This window comes from Mesoplodon mirus, assembly GCF_964341445.2.
Source record: "Mesoplodon mirus genome assembly, chromosome: 2".
NCBI classification, from domain to species: Eukaryota; Metazoa; Chordata; class Mammalia; order Artiodactyla; family Ziphiidae; genus Mesoplodon; species Mesoplodon mirus.
Genome location: NC_138977.1, coordinates 176,912,713 through 176,930,317, shown reverse-complemented (window position 1 = coordinate 176,930,317; position 17,605 = coordinate 176,912,713). Strand labels below are relative to the sequence as shown.

General features: G+C 43.8%; 2 protein-coding genes across 5 annotated transcripts in view; one reads left to right on the top strand and one right to left on the bottom strand.

The window, feature by feature from the left end:
• Positions 1-13,823, bottom strand: part of LOC309791899 (protein FAM184B-like) — an 85,704-nt gene extending 71,881 nt beyond the window's left edge. For 3 of the 4 annotated variants that reach the window (XR_014291579.1, XR_014291580.1, XM_082601099.1), the window contains exons 1-2: positions 11,814-13,823; positions 5,198-5,327 (exon numbers count right to left, since the gene is read on the bottom strand). Coding sequence is in view for 2 of the 4 variants with exons in the window: in XM_082601099.1 (XP_082457225.1) it covers positions 5,198-5,327; positions 11,814-11,836 (153 nt within the window). In the remaining 2 variants the exon portion in view is untranslated. Of the gene's footprint in view, positions 1-2,562; positions 2,668-5,197; positions 5,328-11,813 lie in introns of all 4 variants that reach the window. The other variant, XM_082601098.1, reaches the window with a different exon arrangement.
• On the top strand, positions 11,655-16,686 carry LOC309791888 (mediator of RNA polymerase II transcription subunit 28-like). Its single transcript, XM_082601090.1, has 4 exons — positions 11,655-11,844; positions 13,831-13,897; positions 14,875-14,987; positions 16,278-16,686. The coding sequence occupies exons 1-4, from the start codon at positions 11,680-11,682 to the stop codon at positions 16,473-16,475; spliced, it is 543 nt and encodes a 180-aa protein (XP_082457216.1). The 5' UTR covers positions 11,655-11,679; the 3' UTR covers positions 16,476-16,686.
• The last annotated feature ends 919 nt before the right edge of the window (positions 16,687-17,605 follow it).

Sequence of the window (17,605 nt, the reverse complement as noted above, 5' to 3'; positions counted from 1 at the left end):
GTGACTGTACTCATTTGGGGTTTTCAGGGAGTTGAAATAAGAATGCCTTCCACTCCACCTTGTAACTCCTTGTTTTGCACCTCAGCACACTGCTTTAAACATTGTTTAGAGACTACCTCTGTTGGGATGATAACCCAAATGATGGTGCTAAAACATAACTTCAGAATGGCGGTGATCTTGTCTGCCATGATGGCTCCGCCTGGCACAAAGTGGGGTCTCAATGTATATTTCTTAATAAATGCCAAAAAGCATAGAGATGTAAATGAACTTTCCAAGGTTGCTCATCAAGATGAGGACTGGAGGGCACATTGGGCTCACATTTTTATCCAGAGCTGTTAGCTTTTAAATCTTTACTGTGCTCAGGCTGACTTTCATATCCTGTTCCAGCAAACTCGAGAAAATCTTTCCCAAGCCAAGTTCAAACTTGTTGCCATCTACTGGCCAACTCTTGACATTATATTTACCTGCATACATTTAAATTTTAACTAAACCCATGTGTAACTTAAAACATTTGCAGAAAGTTATGGAAACATGATCTATTATAAGGATCTGGCAGTAATATCCCATTCAGAAGAATAAACTGTTTTGGATTATGTGTTTTAAAATCTTAGATTATAAATTAGAGCACAATGAAATTTCCAATCAATAAATTATGTTATATCCTCAATGGATGGATATATTGTTTTTCTAGATTTTATGGCTCCTCCTTCATAGTCTGTGAGTTTGGAAAAAGCATATTGAGTCTGAAAGTCAAAGAATGTCTCCTGAAGTTACTCAGGCCCAGAATGTACACATTCAGAAAAGTCCGGCAGGTAGAGCTGCCCACTCAGTAGAAGATGCTAGGAAGTTCCATCTTCCCAGCTCCCCTACAAGAAAGTGTGTGTGTGTGTGTGTGTGTGTGTGTTTGATATACTTTTTAAATATCTGAACTGCAAGCATTGGAGAACAATAGATCTCACACTGCTTCCTGCTGCATATGAAAGGTAAGTCGGGTCCGTAAGTAAAACTCCCCCAGAAAGAAAGCACACAGACACACACACACATACACCTCTAATTTCAAAGATTTTTCTGAGATTCAATGTGGCTCAAGACTGGCCATTGGGAAGCTGATGGTTCTGGAATGGGATCCAAAGTCTGGCTGGTGATTTTCCTTTTTTAAAAATAAATTTATTTATTTATTTATTTATTTATGTCTGTGTTGGGTCTTTGTTGCTGTGCGCAGGCTTTCTCTAGTTGCGCCGAGTGGGGACTACTCTTCGTTGTGGTGCGCGGGCTTCTCATTGTGGTGGCTTCTCTTGTTGCAGTGCACGGGCTCTAGGCTCACGGGCTTCAGCAGTTGTGGCACACGGGCTTCAGTAGTTGTGGCACACGGGCTTCAGTAGTTGTGGCTCGCGGGCTTCAGTAGTTGTGGCACACGGCCTTCAGTAGTTATGGCATCCGGGCTTCAGCAGTCGTGGCACGCAGGCTCTAGAGTGCAGGCTCAGTGGTTGTGGCGCACGGGCTTAGTTGCTCTGCGGCATGTGGGATCTTCCCAGACCAGGGCTCAAACCCGTGTCCCCTGCATTGGCACTGCGCCACCAGGGAAGCCCCTGCCTGGTGATTCTTTAGACTGCTCCCAGCCACCAGTGCCCCACAGGACCACAGAGAGACACCTCTGGCCAGGGGCAGGCAGGGAGACTACACTGTAGTCCAGGAAACATTCCCCTTCCTTGAAAACAGATTTAGCATCTCTGAGAATTGTTTGTCCTAGAGAACAGAAGAATGGTGTGTGTGTGTGTGTGTGTGTGTGTGTGAGCTAAGACCTGCCTCTTGCACAGCTTCTCACTGGTAGGGCTCACCAACGTCTCCCTTGCCCAGTGACTTGCCAGGAAACCGCCACAGAGTGCAGTTCTCATCCAATAAATATTTATGGAGCTGTGAAGATGGACTCAAACTCATCCAATAAATATTTATGGAGCGTTTACAGACACTGTTCTAGGCTCTGGGGACACAGCATTGAACAAGGCAAACAGTGCTTCCCTTCTCTTGGCTCTTGCCTTCTAGCAGGAGAGAAAGGCAATACGCAAGTGCAGAAACTCAGGAGCAGTAAACGCTACACAGAAAATAAAACAGAGAATGAGATGAAGAGTGAATGAGCTGGGGGGCTGGAAGACAGAGACTTATTAGGATGGCCATCTTTTTCTCAAAAAGCAGACACCTGAATGAAGTGGGGGAGACAGCCATGGGGAGCTCTGGGAAGAGTGATCTAGGCAGAAGGAACAGTAGGTTCAAAAGCCCAGAGGTGGGAATCTCTTGGTATGTTCAAGGAACCAAAAACAAAAAAACCAAATGCACATCACATACATAACTTCAAATAATCTTTCCGAAGACCCTAAGAAATAAGTGCTATTATTATCCCCAATTTACAAATGAAACTGAGGCTCAGAGAGGTTAGGTACCTTGCCCAAGGTCATCCAGCCGGCAAATGGTGGAGCTAGGTAAGGAACCCAGGTATCTGGCTGTAGAACCCAAGCTGTTAAAGAATTTGAATTGATATGAGAAGAAACAAGTGCCGGGTATTACCTGGAAGAGCTGAGGGGTGTGGGTGGTGAGTAGGGGTGGAAGATAGAACCCAGGACCAAACCAGTCTTCGGGAATAAAGGGTGCTTTCCTTTCCTCCTGGGGAGACTTGTAGAAGAGAATCTTTTAGAAGAGGGTGTATCAGTTGACAGGAAAGGAAAAGGAACACCTAGGGTGTGCCTATGGGGTCCCCAGTGAAGTGTGTTTGTGTGTGTGTGTGTGTGTGTGTGTTCTCTTGTACGGCTACGGGGACAGTTACACTAGGCGTGTCATTTTAAATTTCTCTCCGCTTAGACCCACACGTCCTAACGACCGTGACTGTGAAGTCCGAGGGTTTGTGCAGCTGCACGGAACATTGTCATGGGAGAGTGGAGTACCCACACCCCTGCCTCCCCTGGGCAGGTGAGAAGGTCAAGGCTGAGGGTCCAGAGGGAGAACAGAGCGAGCCCTGTGGTCTGCAGCTAAGCTGGCTGCGAATGTAAGACAAAGGCTTTCTTTCCCAAATGCCCTGAGAGATCGTAGCCCTTGCGGGGAGGGTGGTGCCTGGGTCTTACTGTCTCATCCTAGAACCCAAGTTTCCTGAGAAGAGCAGTGTCATCTATGTCACACACACCAACCCCCAGTCCCCCAGCACCTAGCCCAGGTCCTGGCAGGTAGAAGGCACTCAATAAATAGGTGTAATATGGACGTGTGATATGTCTATTGGGACCTTCTGCTGCAAGGGGCAGAAAATTTCTGGTTTCCAAAAGAAAGAAAATTTCTTAACCTGGTAATGAAAAAAATGGGGACTAGATTGGGCTTTCCACCCAATGGACACGGGGCTCCTATGGTGAACCCAGAACTCTGAGTTTGCCAGGTCTGAGTTCAGCCTTTCACCATATTTATTTCATTCTCAGGTAAGATGGTTGCAGCAGCTTCAGTCCCCACCCAACTTCCCAAGAGAAAGACAGCATCCTGGGAATCACTCTGATTGGACCAGCTTACATCATATTACCAGCCCTGAGCCGATTGTCATGGGCAGTGAAATGCAGTGTCTTTATTGGCCTCAATGTGGGTCATGTGCTTCACCCCAGATTCCTGAATGACAGCCCCACACTGACCTCAAGGATGAGCAGAGAGGGAGAGGAAGATCCCCTATGAGCCCCTTATATTGGGTGGAAATACAAATGATCTATACCATCAGAGACAGGGAGATGGAAATAATAGCAATTATAATGACAAACATTTATAGAGGGCTAACTCCCACTGGGTTCCATTCTAAGCACTTTACAAGTGTTAATGCAATTCTGGTAACAATGTGATGGGTAGGTGGTATCAATAGTCCTTACTTCACAGAAGCAGCAGCTTAGAGAAATTAATTAACTTGCCCAAGTTCACACAGCTATAAAATGGCAGAACCAGGAATCAGACCCAGGCATCCAGCTACAAAGTCCATGCACTCAACCACAGCCTATGTAAAAAAACTGCTGAGAAAGCCCAGAACGGGGACAAATTAGTGGGCAGCATTCCAGCTGATACCCAGTGCCAAGCAGAGCCCTGACCCATAATAAACGCTATTTGTCAAATGAATAAATGGTACCCTGGTCTCACCCACGTGCATTTGACATCCTCAGACTGCAAGTGACTTGATTTCTGGGAAAATACTTTATACTGCTTCCATATCCTCCTAAGCTGGAAGTCCATAGCGGGTGCTAACAATTTTTATTTTTAGGAGAAAATGAAGAAACAATCGTGATTGGAAGAAATATCCTCTCCACCCCACCTTAGGGAGGATTCTTAGTCTTTCATCCACCTTACATTTTTACCCTAGGCAGCACTTCCAGAAATGACTTTTCTGGGTGTGGTCTTGATACCAATTCTTATCTCCGCTCTTCTGGGAAAGCTTCCTTCAGAGACCATATCTAAGCTATTTGCCAGTGGAGAGGGGCTGAGGGGTTCCACGTGCTGCAGACTCGTAGATCTCAGCAGGCATCTTCCCGACAGAGCCCAGGTAACGGCCCTGGATCCTGGGGATGGTGGGGACAGAGAAAGCCCGTAGTCTGGAGACAGCCCCTCCCCTGGTCAGGGTGTCTGCGGGGTCCAGCTTGGAATTCTCAGCTCTGCAGGTTGGTGCTTCTTCTCTAAATAGGCCCTGTGCTAGGGTCTGAAGTGGACCACCAAGGGATGGGAGTAATACATACAGCATTCACTCACTCACTCCCTGGTCTCACCCATGTGCATTTGACATCCCAATCTCCTTCATCCTGCTCTGCTTTTTCTTTTTCCTGAAGCCCGTAAGATGTTCTAATACACTATGTGCTTTGCTTATTTCCTATGTCTAGTATTTTTTGTCTGTATCCACCTCCTCTGCTAAAATACAAGCCCTGTAATGCAGGACTTTTGTCTGGTTTGTTCACTGACGATATCCAAGCACCTAGAAGAGTTCCTGGCTCCTAGCAGTGCTCATGAGCCATAGCAGGTGTTGAATGAATAAATAAACAGAACCCAGAATCCCACCTCGCCCTGGACCTGGAATACCTTCCCCAGCTTGAACAAGAATCAGGCCCTGCATGCATTTCCAAGGTTGTCTGCAAGACTAAGCAAGAGGTAGGGTCTCACTCAGCACGAGGGTGCATCCCCACCACGGCTGTCCTTCTACCTGGGCTTGCAATCTGGCCTTCTGGCTCTGCCACTCATCCTGCAGTCGCTGGATTTCTGGCGCCTTCTCCTTCGGCAAAGAGCCCAGCGGAGGCTGCAGGTCACTTCCCTCCTTGAGGGGCACTTCGATCCTTTGAAGATATGGAGGCCAAAATCACAAGAGATCCCAGGCTGGAAATGACATGGTCACCCTGATAGCATCTCAGACACTCGGGCTGGGAGGAGGGAGCTCCGATAGCGGCTAGTGGAATGAGAGACATCTCACTTGGACTTTAAAAAGCCACTTGACTACAAATTCTCAGTGCTATTGCACTTGGGACACTGTCAAGATTCAGCTGGAATCAACCGGCAACTGTTTTAGTGGGTGCTTAATAAATGATGATTAATTGTCAGAATGACTGAGAGCTTAGAGTGACTTATATGGGGTCCCTGGGGGCTTCAAAAGAAGAGGTCTCTGCGGTCTAATTTCACAACTTTTCCTGCATATGGAAAAAAATAACAAAACAATGATGCTTTACTTGAATACAGTACTTTACACTTTTCAAAGCACACTCAAAACTTTTACTGGCTGTCCCCAGCTATAGATAGGAGGATTATAAATAGGCCTTTTTGTGTGTGTAGCAAGAACAAGAAAACGCTGGTTTAAAGCTCCAGTAGTTTCTGCATTCTAGAAGAGATGTTGACAAATATTTTTGGAGGAGACTTTCCTGTACTCAGTTCTGTGTTTTTAAACCAGCTAAGAAATTCAAATGTGATTGGTTGAGATTGTAAAGTTAAGTATTTATCCTGTTTAACAGTGAAAAAGGATGCCACACGGTGGGCATCTCTGCCAAGATTGTTGGGACTCAATGACGTTTTGCTTCCTCTGGCAAAGACATCAGGCCAGAGGACCAGAGGTTAGGGAGTTAGGGCCCTGGACTGTGAAGAAAGGCCATGATAAGAAGGACTCTGGCTTGGCAGAGGTGAAAAGGCCCAGCAACATGGACAGAGGGGACCCTTGAAAGGCAGGGCAGGATGCTAAGGGTAGCATAGCAAAGTGGTTAAGAGGATGGACACTAGAGCCAGATTGCCCAGGTTCAAATTCCAGCTCTACTACACTGGTTTTGTGACCTTGGCTGAGCTCTTCAAATTGTCTGGGTTTCCTCTTCCATAACATGGGGTTAATAATAGTACCTTTCACACAGATTGTTATAAAGCTTAATAGAGTAAATATCTTAAAAAATGCTTAACACTATGTCTGGCACATAGTTAATAATCACATAAAAAATTAATCAAACATTTAATAAAGTGAGAAGTTTTCTTTCTCTGCATCCTAATTCTCTTAGGTTATCCTCAAACTTTTGGAAGCTATGCTAAACATAACCATATTTAAGAAACAATAAAGGGGAGATACCTTGGTCTGAGCTCTGGTTAGGAGAAGCCAGAGGTGACAGACAGTGAAGCAGTCTAGAGCAAGGATGATAAGTGACACTACCAGGCTGGATGTGTGGAACAGGTAAACTTTCCCTGGGGAGGGGACCAGACTTTCTCCCAGGGCTCAGTTATTATCTTAAAAAATGTTTTATTGAGGTAAAGTTTACAGTATTGAAATTATGTGTACAATTCAATGAGTTTTGACACACAACCATAAAAGCAACACCCCAATCAAAATATAGAACATTTTCATTACCCAAAAACTTCCCTGCACCCTCTTCCAGTGAATCCACCATCCACAGGCAGCCAACGCTTTGATTTCCATCACCATAGATTAGTTTTGCCTCATCTTAAGCATCATACAAACAGAATCACGTGGTACTACATAATGTCTCTGGAATTCAACCACATTGTTGCAAATGTCAGTAGTTCATACTTTTGGCTGCTGAGAGGTATTTCATTATATGAATACACCATGATTTGTGTATCCATTTTCCTACTGATAAACAACATTTCAGCTGTTTTTATTTCTGGATTATTATGAATAAAGCTGTTAGAAATATTCTTGTACAAATATTTTTGTGGATATATGTTCCCATTTCTTTTACTTAGATACCTAGAATTGGAATTGGTGGTAGGTATATGCTTAATTTTTTAGGAAACTATCAAATGGTTTTCCAAAGTGGTTGTACCATTTTACACTCCTAGGAGCAATGCATGAGAGTTCCAATCACTCTACATCATTGCCAACATTTTGTGCTGCCAGTCTTTTAATTTTAGCCATTCTGATAGGTGGGAAATGGTATTTCCTTTTGGTTTTCAGTTGCACTTCACTGATGACTAATGATGTTGAGTACATATTCATGTGCTTATGGGCCATTCATATATCATTTTTATGGAAGTGTCTGTTCAAACATTTTGTCCATTTAAAAAATACGCTTGTCTTTTTACTGTTGATTTATAGGTCTGTGGCTTGTCTATTCATTTTCTCACTGGCATTTTTTTAATGAGCATACATTTTAATTTTGATGAAGACCAATTTATCAATTGTTTTTGATGATTAATATTTTCATGTCCTAAGAAATCATGTCCTACCCCAAATTTTCAAAGATATTTTCCTATGTATTATAGTTTTAACTTTATGTTTAGATCTATGGAACATCTCAAATTAATTTTTATGCATGGGGTAAGGTAGAAGTTGAGGTTTATTTCTTCTCATATGTTTGTCCAGTTCCAACACCATTCGTTGAAAACTTTTCCTCTCCCTATTAAATTGCCTCAGCACCTTTAAGAAAAACTAATCTAACATCTTTGTGCAGGTCTATTTCCAGAACCTTCATTGTTTCTCATTGATCTATTTGTCTATCTATATACTGATACCATATAGGCTTTATTACTCTACCTTCATAATGTCTTAAAATCAGGAAAGCCTGAGTCCTCCAGCTATGTTCTTCAAGATTCTTCTTTTATCTAGGTCCTTTGCTTTTCCATATCAGTATTCAGAACAGCTTATTTATTCCTACAAATAGGGCTATTGGGATTTTATATGGGATTGAACTGAGTCTATAGCTCAATTCAGAGTAAATTAAGATCTTAACAACACTGAATATTTCAATCATGATCATTCTGTCTGTAAATAAAGATACTTTTATTCTTCCTTTCTAATTTGTGGCTCTTTTTCTTGCTTTATAGGACTGGCTAGGACCTTCATGACAATGTTAAGTAGTGAAAGCAGAATTTTCGCCTTGTTTCAAATTTTAGGAGGAACGTGTTCAACATTTCACCATTATGCATGTTTACATTGTTTATCATAGATGATCTTTTTCAGGTTGAAGAAATTCTCTTCTATTCATGGACTGAAGAGTTTTTATCACGAAAGGATGTTAAATTTTGTCAAATGCTTTTGTACATCTATTGATATGATTCTTTTTTTAATAATTTTTTAAATTTTATTTATTTATTTTTATTTTTGGCTGCCTTGGGTCTTTGTTCCTGCACACGGGCTTTTCTCTAGTTGCGGCGAGCAGGGGCTACTCTTTGTTGCAGTTCGCGGGCTTCTCATTGGGTGGCTTCTCTTGTTGCAGAGCACGGGCTCTAGGTGCGTGGGCTTCAGTAGTTGTGGCACTCGGGCTCAGCAGTTGTGGCTCACGGGCTCTAGAGCACAGGCTCAGTAGTTGTGGCGCACGGACTTAGTTGCTCCGTAGCATGTGGGATCTTCCTGGACCTGGGCTCGAACCCATGCCCCCTGCATTGGCAGGCGGATTCTTAACCACTGCGCCACCAGGGAAGCCCTGGGGTTAAATTTCTGCTACATTTGTATTGGGTGAATCAAATTACCCACAAATAGGATCTTTTTTTTTTAAGACTTTGACAACGTTTGACAGTTTTTTTTAATTGGAGTTATTTTTAACATTTAGTATTTTGAAAACTTGACATGTAAATGGATATTATGTGTCTAAACTGGCTTTTAGAGAGGGAAAGACAACGGACATGCATATCCATGTTCATAAATAACATGAATTTAAATTAAATCAGAATTAAAATCAGGCAGGAATAGTGTGTAAACACAGGTTCCTCTGGGTATCTATATCCAGAAGCTACTTCAGCAGGAAAGATGGAAACGGAGAGGTGGAATTACCGCCTTGTGAAAGGAAACTAAACACATTTAGATTTCTTCTGTGTGATTCTCAGAAGACCAAATGGGGATCTGACCTTTCTATCACAGGCTTTTTGTAAGTAAACGAACAGTAGAACTCTTGTGTTTACTAGAGTGTGAGATACAAAAGGCATGGTGTAGTCCTAGATTCTTGTGCTTATCTAATCTGGTTGAGATGAAATTTAGTTGCCACTGCTGGTGCATCTGGCTACCAGGTATTCACAAAACCTTGGTGGATCCTTAGAATGATGTTCCAGAGACTGGTGGTATAATCTGCATCTAAATCACTAAGGACAAGGCAGGGCTTGAGAGAGCCATGGCTTCAGAGAGCAGCAAATCCAAAACAGCAGCGGTTTAGAATACAGTAGTGTTAAAAGGTAGCTGAAGTAAGAAATCCAGAATTCAAGCAGCCCTATGGCCATTGGAAACCCAGGAGTAAAACGTAAAATGGTTCCACTCCTCTATTTTTCATTGTATACAATAGTTACATTTTTAATTAAAATATTATTTATGTTAACATAATCGGCTTATTTTTACATGAATATATTTTTAAAATTGTTTTAATATTTACCTATTATTTTTAATTAATAGGTAAATATTGCCCAACATACCCCACATAAGCAAAAACATTTGGAGTCCTCAATAATTTTTTAGGAGTGTAAAGGAGTCCAAAAACGTTTGAGAACTGCTGGAGTACACTAGTTCCCTCATGTCATTCTATTTTTGTTCAATTAAATATTTATTATGTCTATTTTACGCCAGGCACAGTTCTGGGTGTTGGGAATACAGGTGAACAAGACAGGCAGGCCCTGATCACATAGATCTTGTTTTCCAGTTCACGTGTTGTGTGCGTGTGTGCATGTGTGCAAGGCAACTTAGTCAATGAAGAAAAATGAACAAGATAATTTCAAGTAACTGTTCAAGTGCTGTAAAGAAAATTAAACAGGGTGAAATGGCTGGGAGTGTGGGTCCAATCAGACTGACGCTGGGAAGGTGACTTTTGATCTGAGACCTGACTGGCAATGGGAAGCCTCTGTTTTTTCTCTACTTCTGCCTGCCTCACTCACTCTGGCCCTGCTGGCCTCTCTGTAGTTCCTTAAATATGCCAGGCAGTTTCCTTCTTCAAGGCCCCCCCGTCTAGAAAACTTTCCTAATTAAAATTTACTCTAGTCACTCCAGTGCAGATCTCCTCAGAGAGACCTTCTCCAATCACCCATCTAAAATCCATCACTTGGGACTTCCCTGGTGGCGCAGTGGTTAAGAATCCGCCTGCCAACGCAGGGGATACAGGTTTGATCCCTGGTCCGGGAAGATCCCACATGTCACAGAGCAACTAAGCCCATCCGTGCGCCACAACTACTGAGCTTGCGCACCCTAGAGCCCATGCTCCGCAACAAGAGAAGCCACTGCAACGAGAAGCCCCTGCACCACAACGAAGAGTGGCCTCCGCTGACCACAACTAGAGAATGCCCACATGCAGCAATGAAGACCCAATGCAGCCAAAAAAAACTAAATAAAATCCATCATTAATCATCCCCTTACTGGGCTTTATTTTCCTTCTTGGCACTTATCTCTACATGATTTCACTCTATATATGTACATGTTTATTGGTCTCTCTCCCACAAAACAATGGTAAACTCTCCAAGGACAGAAACTTGGGGTGATTGCTATAACCCTCAGATCAGTAAATAGAGCCTGGGACATGGAAGGCTCAACAGATATGCTGGATGATAACTGTAAAGTTAATTATAATGAAAAAATATTTAGCTTCTGAAAAGTTGAATAAGCAAATGTTTAAAAAAAAGATTAGCACAGTGATTTTCTTTGATGTAACCATAAATATCTAAAGCAAATAGCTCCCAGCACATAAGACAGGGAGCCTCAACAATGTTAAGTCGTTTTTGTTACCTGTATCTCCCAAAGGAAAATTTAGGGGACATTTTTCCTCTTTATTCCCGCTACAGTGACTGGATTAGTAATTGGCACACAGTGCGCTCTCAATAAATGTTTGTGGGATGAATGAGCACCTCCCTTCTACCAACGGGTAAACCGAGCCCAGAGAAAGCTCCTGGGCCAAAGTCATTTCAAGAGTTGAGAGCAAGGCGGGGCTGGTACAGGAATATCCTGACTCCGCCAGAGGGCTCGCCCCACCGTAGTTACTGATTCTGCTCTCCACACAACTGTGTTAAACCCTAACAAAGCCTTCAATTCTCAAGTTCAAAAAGCAAAAGTAAAAGCCAGGTTGCCTGCGTGACGGAAAAATGAGGGCACGAAGCACCAAACTATAGGTTTCCTGGGCGTCCAACAGACGCCAACGTGCACGCCACACCATCACGTGACAGGCCACGTCACGTGACCCGCGCGGCCCCAGCTCCCGCGCAGGCGCAGTGAGCGTCTTGGCCGCCATTTTAGAAATGGCGGCTCCGCTAGGAGGCATGTTCTCCGGGCAGCCACCGGGACCCCCGCCACCACCCCCCGCGCCGGGCCTCTTGGCCCAGGCTTCGCTTCTTCAGGCCACACCAGGCGTTCCGAGGACTTCTAACAGTACCTTGGTGGACGAGTTGGAATCATCGTTCGAGGTAAGATAAGACGTGGGAGTCTGTGTTCCCAGCTTCCCTTTTTTTCTGAAGCGTATGCTGCGCGTGCGCAGCTTCTCTCTTTCGGCGATACGTGCACGTAAGTCGTTTGCGTTAGTCTCCACGTTGAATGGTGGCCGGAATTCTCCTCGGTTGGCTGGCGGAGATGCCACGCGGCATCTGGAGCCACGCGGACTTGCAGTTTGTCTACCCCCAACCGTGGGGCCCTTCTAGGTTTTCAGTGGGCTGCTCTCGTCCCACCCTATCTTTGGTTCCATCCCTGAGTATCCTTTCCCGCGTCCCTGCGTGTTTAGTACGTGCTCATCTTCTCCGGAACGCAGCGTCCACCCCTACGTCCTGTATCCTTTCCGTTGGGCTCCACCCTTAAACGGTCCTAAAGTAGTGGGACGTTTGGAGCTGGGAGTTATTTAAAAGTTACGTGGGTGGGGCTTCCCTGGTGGCGTAGTGGTTGGGAGTCCGCCTGCCGGTGCGGGGGACACGGGTTCGTGCCCCGGTCCGGGAGGGTCCCGCGTGCCGCGGAGCGGCTGGGCCCGTGGCCGCTGGACCTGCCCGTCCGGAGCCTGTGCTCCGCAGCGGGAGAGGCCACAGCGGTGAGAGGCCCGCGTACCGCAAAAAAAAAAAAAAAAAAAGTTACTGTGGGGAAGTTGGTACTCAGGGCCGAGGAAGGGGGAGGAAAGCTGGGGGGTGAGGAGAGAGGCAGAGGTGACCCAAACTCTGAGTTCTGCTCAAGCATTAACCCTGTACCAAAGAAGATGGGGAGTGATAGCAGACAAAGGAGAGGTACAAAATAAGTGCTTAGAAATAAGACGGCTTCCTGTGGTCTCTAAAGTGGAAGATGAGCCATTAACGTGTGGAAATAAAATAACTTGAAACTGGAATTACCTTTTCTATACTTTAAATCCTAGTCGTGTGACTTTTATACTGTATATAATAGCAGAGTAGTTGATAAACATAGTTTGTAAATGAACGTGTTATTGGGGCTGCGTGGACAAAATGCTTTTGCTGGTGGAGTGTACATTCAAAAGTTTGGAGACAACAGATTTAAAGAACAGAAATCTCTTCCGTCTGGGAGGAGGATGAGACGCCTTTTGGGTGGGGCTAAACCATAAAGGAAAGGGACAGGTGAAGTTTTAGAGCAGCATATAGCACTGAGAGGGGAGGTGGCTCTCATCATGAGCTCTTGATGAAACACTGGCCCTGTAGAAGGAAGTCTGCAGCTGACCACCAGCACCCTAATGCTTAAAACCCTTTAGTGGATAGCCCAAGAAGTGCTGTGGTCTTCCTAGCTCTGCATGTTCACGTCTCTGCTCCAGACCCATCTCTTCTAACTCTGGCCACAGGAGACCTTCTGCTTATGTTCTTCATTTTCTCTTTGGGCTTCCAGGTCCCTCCCCCAGCTCACACATCACTTCCGCATCGACCCTGCCTTGCTGCTCTTTGTAGCACACTACATCAGGCTCCATGAAGTCAGAGAACACCTGTTTTGCCCTCCTCTCCTCTCATTGTATCTGTAGTGCTAATCCAGTGGTAGCAGATAGCAAGTGCTTGATGAATATTTGTCAAACAGTGAAGGAGCCTGTTATGTGTCAGGACCTGTCCTGGGTGCTAAGAATACACAGAAAACAGTTCCTGCCTTCAAGGAGCTCGTGACTGTGCAGTGGAAAAAACAGATAAATGGCAGGCAGCTGCTGTGCTGTGGGATCAGTGCTCTGATAGAAGAAACCCGGGATACTCTGAGAGCACATCTGGGCATGGCTGTCAAGGAAGGCTTCCCAGAAAACATGAAACCCAGGCGGGCATTGGGAATTAGTCAAGTGAAAAGGATGGGGAGAGGTGCTACCTGGATCACCCACCTAGTCTTCTCGCGAGACTCGGCTCAGCCTTCGTTTTCCATCAAGAGAAGTTATTTCTTACTCTAAAGTAAGATTCTTGATGTGTGAATGACATTTTTTTCTTTTGATCACACAGGCTTGTTTTGCTTCTCTGGTGAGTCAGGATTATGTCAGTGGTACAGATCAGGAAGAAATTCGAACTGGTAAGAACTCCCTCATTGCTGATTTTACACTTGATGTGTTTCAGTCCCGCTTGTATCCTAAGAGAACTTTTCCAGGGAATAAGATTTGTGTAATCTCTATATACTGCTGGTTCTTTGTTCAGTTTATTGACATCTTATGTCACTCATAATGAGCCACTTGTAATGAATGAGCTTTTCCTATTGGTACCAAGACGCAGAAGACCAATAGTGTGTACTGCCTTTTAAAGAACTAAGTTGGGCTTCCCTGGTGGTGCAGTGGTTAAGAATCTGCCTGCCAATGCAGGGGACACGGGTTCGAGCCCTGGTCCAGGAAGATCCCACATGCCACGGAGCAGCTAAGCCTGTGCACCACAACTACTGAGCCTGCGCTCTAGAGCCTGTGAGCCACAACTACTGAGCCCGTGCGCCTAGAGCCCGTGCTCCGCAGCAAGAGAAGCCACCACAATGAGAAGCCTGCACACCGCAACGAACAGTAGCCCCCGCTCGCTGCAACTAGAGAAAGCCTGCGCGCAGCAACGAAGACCCAACACAGCCAAAGATAAATAAATAAGTAAATAAGAAAAAAATCCTCTATGTCTTAAAAAAAATAAAGAAAGAACTAAGTTTTTTGCTTCCCCTTCCTTGCCCAAGTTCTGTCCCAGGAGAGGTACTTCTGATTTCTTTGTACTGTTTTAAATGTTTCATTTTAACTGGAAATCATGATGTTAATTGCTGGCTCTCTGGATTGTCTTTCTTCAGAAGAACTTTTGCATTGTAGTTCGGTTTCTTATTCACCTGGTAAAAACACAGATTGTCTGCTAGTTAATGTTGCTTAACTCATAGGGGGTTGGGGTCAGTAATATTGCTGTGGGCAGGATTAAAATCCCCTATTTCATCTACAAGAAGGTGCTGTTTTGATATTCCAACTGTTGATTTATGAGAGAGATATATGTGTCTAGTGTTTTCCTTAATTTAATATTTTGGTCTTTTTTTTTAAGGTGTTGATCAGTGTATCCAGAAATTTCTAGATATTGCGAGACAGACAGAATGTTTTTTCCTACAAAAAAGATTGCAGTTATCTGTCCAGAAACCAGAGCAAGTTATCAAAGAGGTACAAGCTGAGTTCTCTCTCTAAGTTTAAGGAAGAGCAAATGTTGTCAAAATTCCATTTATGGTTTAAATGAGATGCTCCATTTGCGCATTAGTTATAGTGGGGCTTCATAGCTTGAATGTAAAATGTTGGTTGTCAGTGTTCATGACAACCTGGACCTGGGGGTCAGGGGTGGAAAGCAGTGTTTCAAAACACAGCAGCTCTCGGCTTTTACTCGTTTCATACACTGGCTTTCATGGAAGATTTTTCTTTTAAAAAAAAAAAAAGAAAAGGTTCTGCGTGAAAGGTTGAAAAGCCATTAGTGTAGATGATAAGCTCATTTTGAACAGGAACTGATCTGTGTGTCCCTGCTGCCTTACACACAGGAAGGGCTCTAGGCAATTTTGTTCAAGGAACCAAAAAGTAAATGTTCTGTCCCAGGCTCCTTGAAACTCAGGATTTTATTTATCTCAGTTGTTTGAAACCAGGGTATTTGGAAGTGTGTTGAGGTTGTCATTAATGGCATTTAGTGGATAGGGCCAGGGCCTGCCCCCTGCAGTGTGGAAGAGGGAAGAATCTTCCTGCCCAAAACACAGTGATGCCCCCAGTGGGAAATACTAAATTGGGATGATTATTTTTTTAGCAGTTTTTAAAATAACTCCTCCCACAAGCTGAGCAATTAGTCAAAATGTTCGTTTTATTCTTTGATACCAGCTGTTGAGAAGGTGAGTGGTAAGAAGATGATATTCTTACAGTTCACCATATCAGATCATTTCCTGATTTGAATGCCTGAATGACAGTCTAGGTGTGTTCAAAGCCAGGTCTTAATACAGGATTTTAATACTGTTACTCATTAAAAAGCTCTTGAAAATGAGATTTTAACACTTCATAATCTGAAATGATGGAACAGTGGCTGTGGATTCTTTTAAAACAGTTAACATGTGTTTCAGATTCTCAATGTTTTAGATTCTTCTCACAGTAGCCTTTGGATAGAGAGATACACTGAGTGCCTGGAGACCAGGATGGGAAAGAGACTGACGACTTTTTGGCTGTCCTTTGATACTTCGGAATTTTGTAATGTGTGTATTACTTACTAAAAGAACATGAATTAAAAATAAAAACTGTTAAGCAGGCATCTTTCATGAGAAGAGTTGCTTTGGGTTATTTAAAGTATGCAGCCAAGCAGAGTAATCAGCCTACTATGATTCAGTTGGTTCTCTGTTTTGAATTTACTTCTTAGTGCTCTTAACTAATCAGAAACTATGTTCATGTTTTGTGAGTTTACTCTGACTTCATTGCTTTCGTTTGTAGGATGTCTCGGAACTGAGGAACGAATTACAGCGAAAGGATGCTCTGGTCCAGAAGCACTTAACAAAACTGAGACATTGGCAGCAGGTGCTAGAGGACATCAACATGCAGCACAAAAAGCCAGCCGACATCCCTCAGGGTTCCCTGGCCTACCTCGAGCAGGCGTCTGCAAATATCCCTGCACCGATGAAGCAAACCTGAGGAAAAGCCACCTGAACATGAGCTGGTGGCTGAGTCAGCCCAGACACAGTTTTGCCAAACATCACTTCTTGTAGACATGACATTTTGGGAGAACTCTTTGCCAGAGGGCGAGATGATTTAGTTTTGCGCTCTCATCTAAAATTTTCCCCCTATTTTTGTAAGCGTTATTTCTGGAGTACTTTATAAAATGCTTATTGCTTTGGTAAACCAAGTATATTGTCTTTAGCAAAATTTAAGACTGTTAATATGATGCCGTTTACAGATTCCTTTTTATGTTTTTGGTTTTTGCTGCTTGTTTTTATTATTTTTATTTTTGTATGAGTGTTTATCTCTCCGTTTCCAGTTTTAGATTATTTTGTATGATCTGAGGGGAAAAGCTTGTATGATCTAATCTGCATATCAAAGGATGAGGATTTTGGTTGTAGGCCTTTTATGATCATTTACCCATCAGTGGCAGTATATAAGAATAGTAAATTTGCTGTTTTTCAAGACTGAACTACCTAGAGAAGAGGAGTCTAATGCAACGATGCAACACTTCCAGAACCTCCGACTGAGGATATTTTGTCCATAGGTTGGAAGAGGATCATAATATCGTAGGTGAGTGTAGTGACCGTCACGGTACTGCAGTAACGAGTGCTGTCGGACTCCAGCAGTACCCTTAAGTGACTGTTGACGTTTATTTGGGGTGAGTTTATATTTTGTGTAGTGTTCATGTACTTGTGGGGGAGGGTAGGAGCAGTGCTATGCTAGTGATACTCATTTCTTCAATAATCAGTTTAAGTAACAGAGCGGACCCTGCTCTCAGTAGGGGCATAGGTGAAGTATGAGGGTTAAAGTTTGCTGTGATCATCTCTGAGTTTTGAGGTTTGTTTGTTCTGCTATTTGGAGCAGATTTTTCCGTTAATGAATTTCTTGCTAATGGGTGGTGTTGATTCCGAGGGACTGGGGCCTCGAGGTGGGAGGTTGGCTGCAGGGTGCATGGGAGACTCAGTGTTTGGGAAGATACTTTACCCTCTGTCAGTCACACAGGCCACCTCAGATTCTCTGTTGAACCGCTGTTGAGAAGTACAAACCAGCATTGTGCCTGGTCTGCTGTTGAGAAATACAGACCGGCATTGTGCCTGGTCTCC

What these genes read in the sequence shown, in the direction of transcription:
- LOC309791888 (XM_082601090.1), top strand. Translation starts at nt 11,680, where the DNA reads ATGGCGGCTCCGCTAGGAGGCATGTTCTCCGGGCAGCCACCGGGACCC. An exon ending in TCAGGAAGAAATTCGAACTG is followed by an intron (nt 13,898 to 14,874) that starts GTAAGAACTCCC and finishes TTTTTTTTTAAG; the next exon opens with GTGTTGATCAGTGTATCCAG. An exon ending in CAGAGCAAGTTATCAAAGAG is followed by an intron (nt 14,988 to 16,277) that starts GTACAAGCTGAG and finishes TTTCGTTTGTAG; the next exon opens with GATGTCTCGGAACTGAGGAA.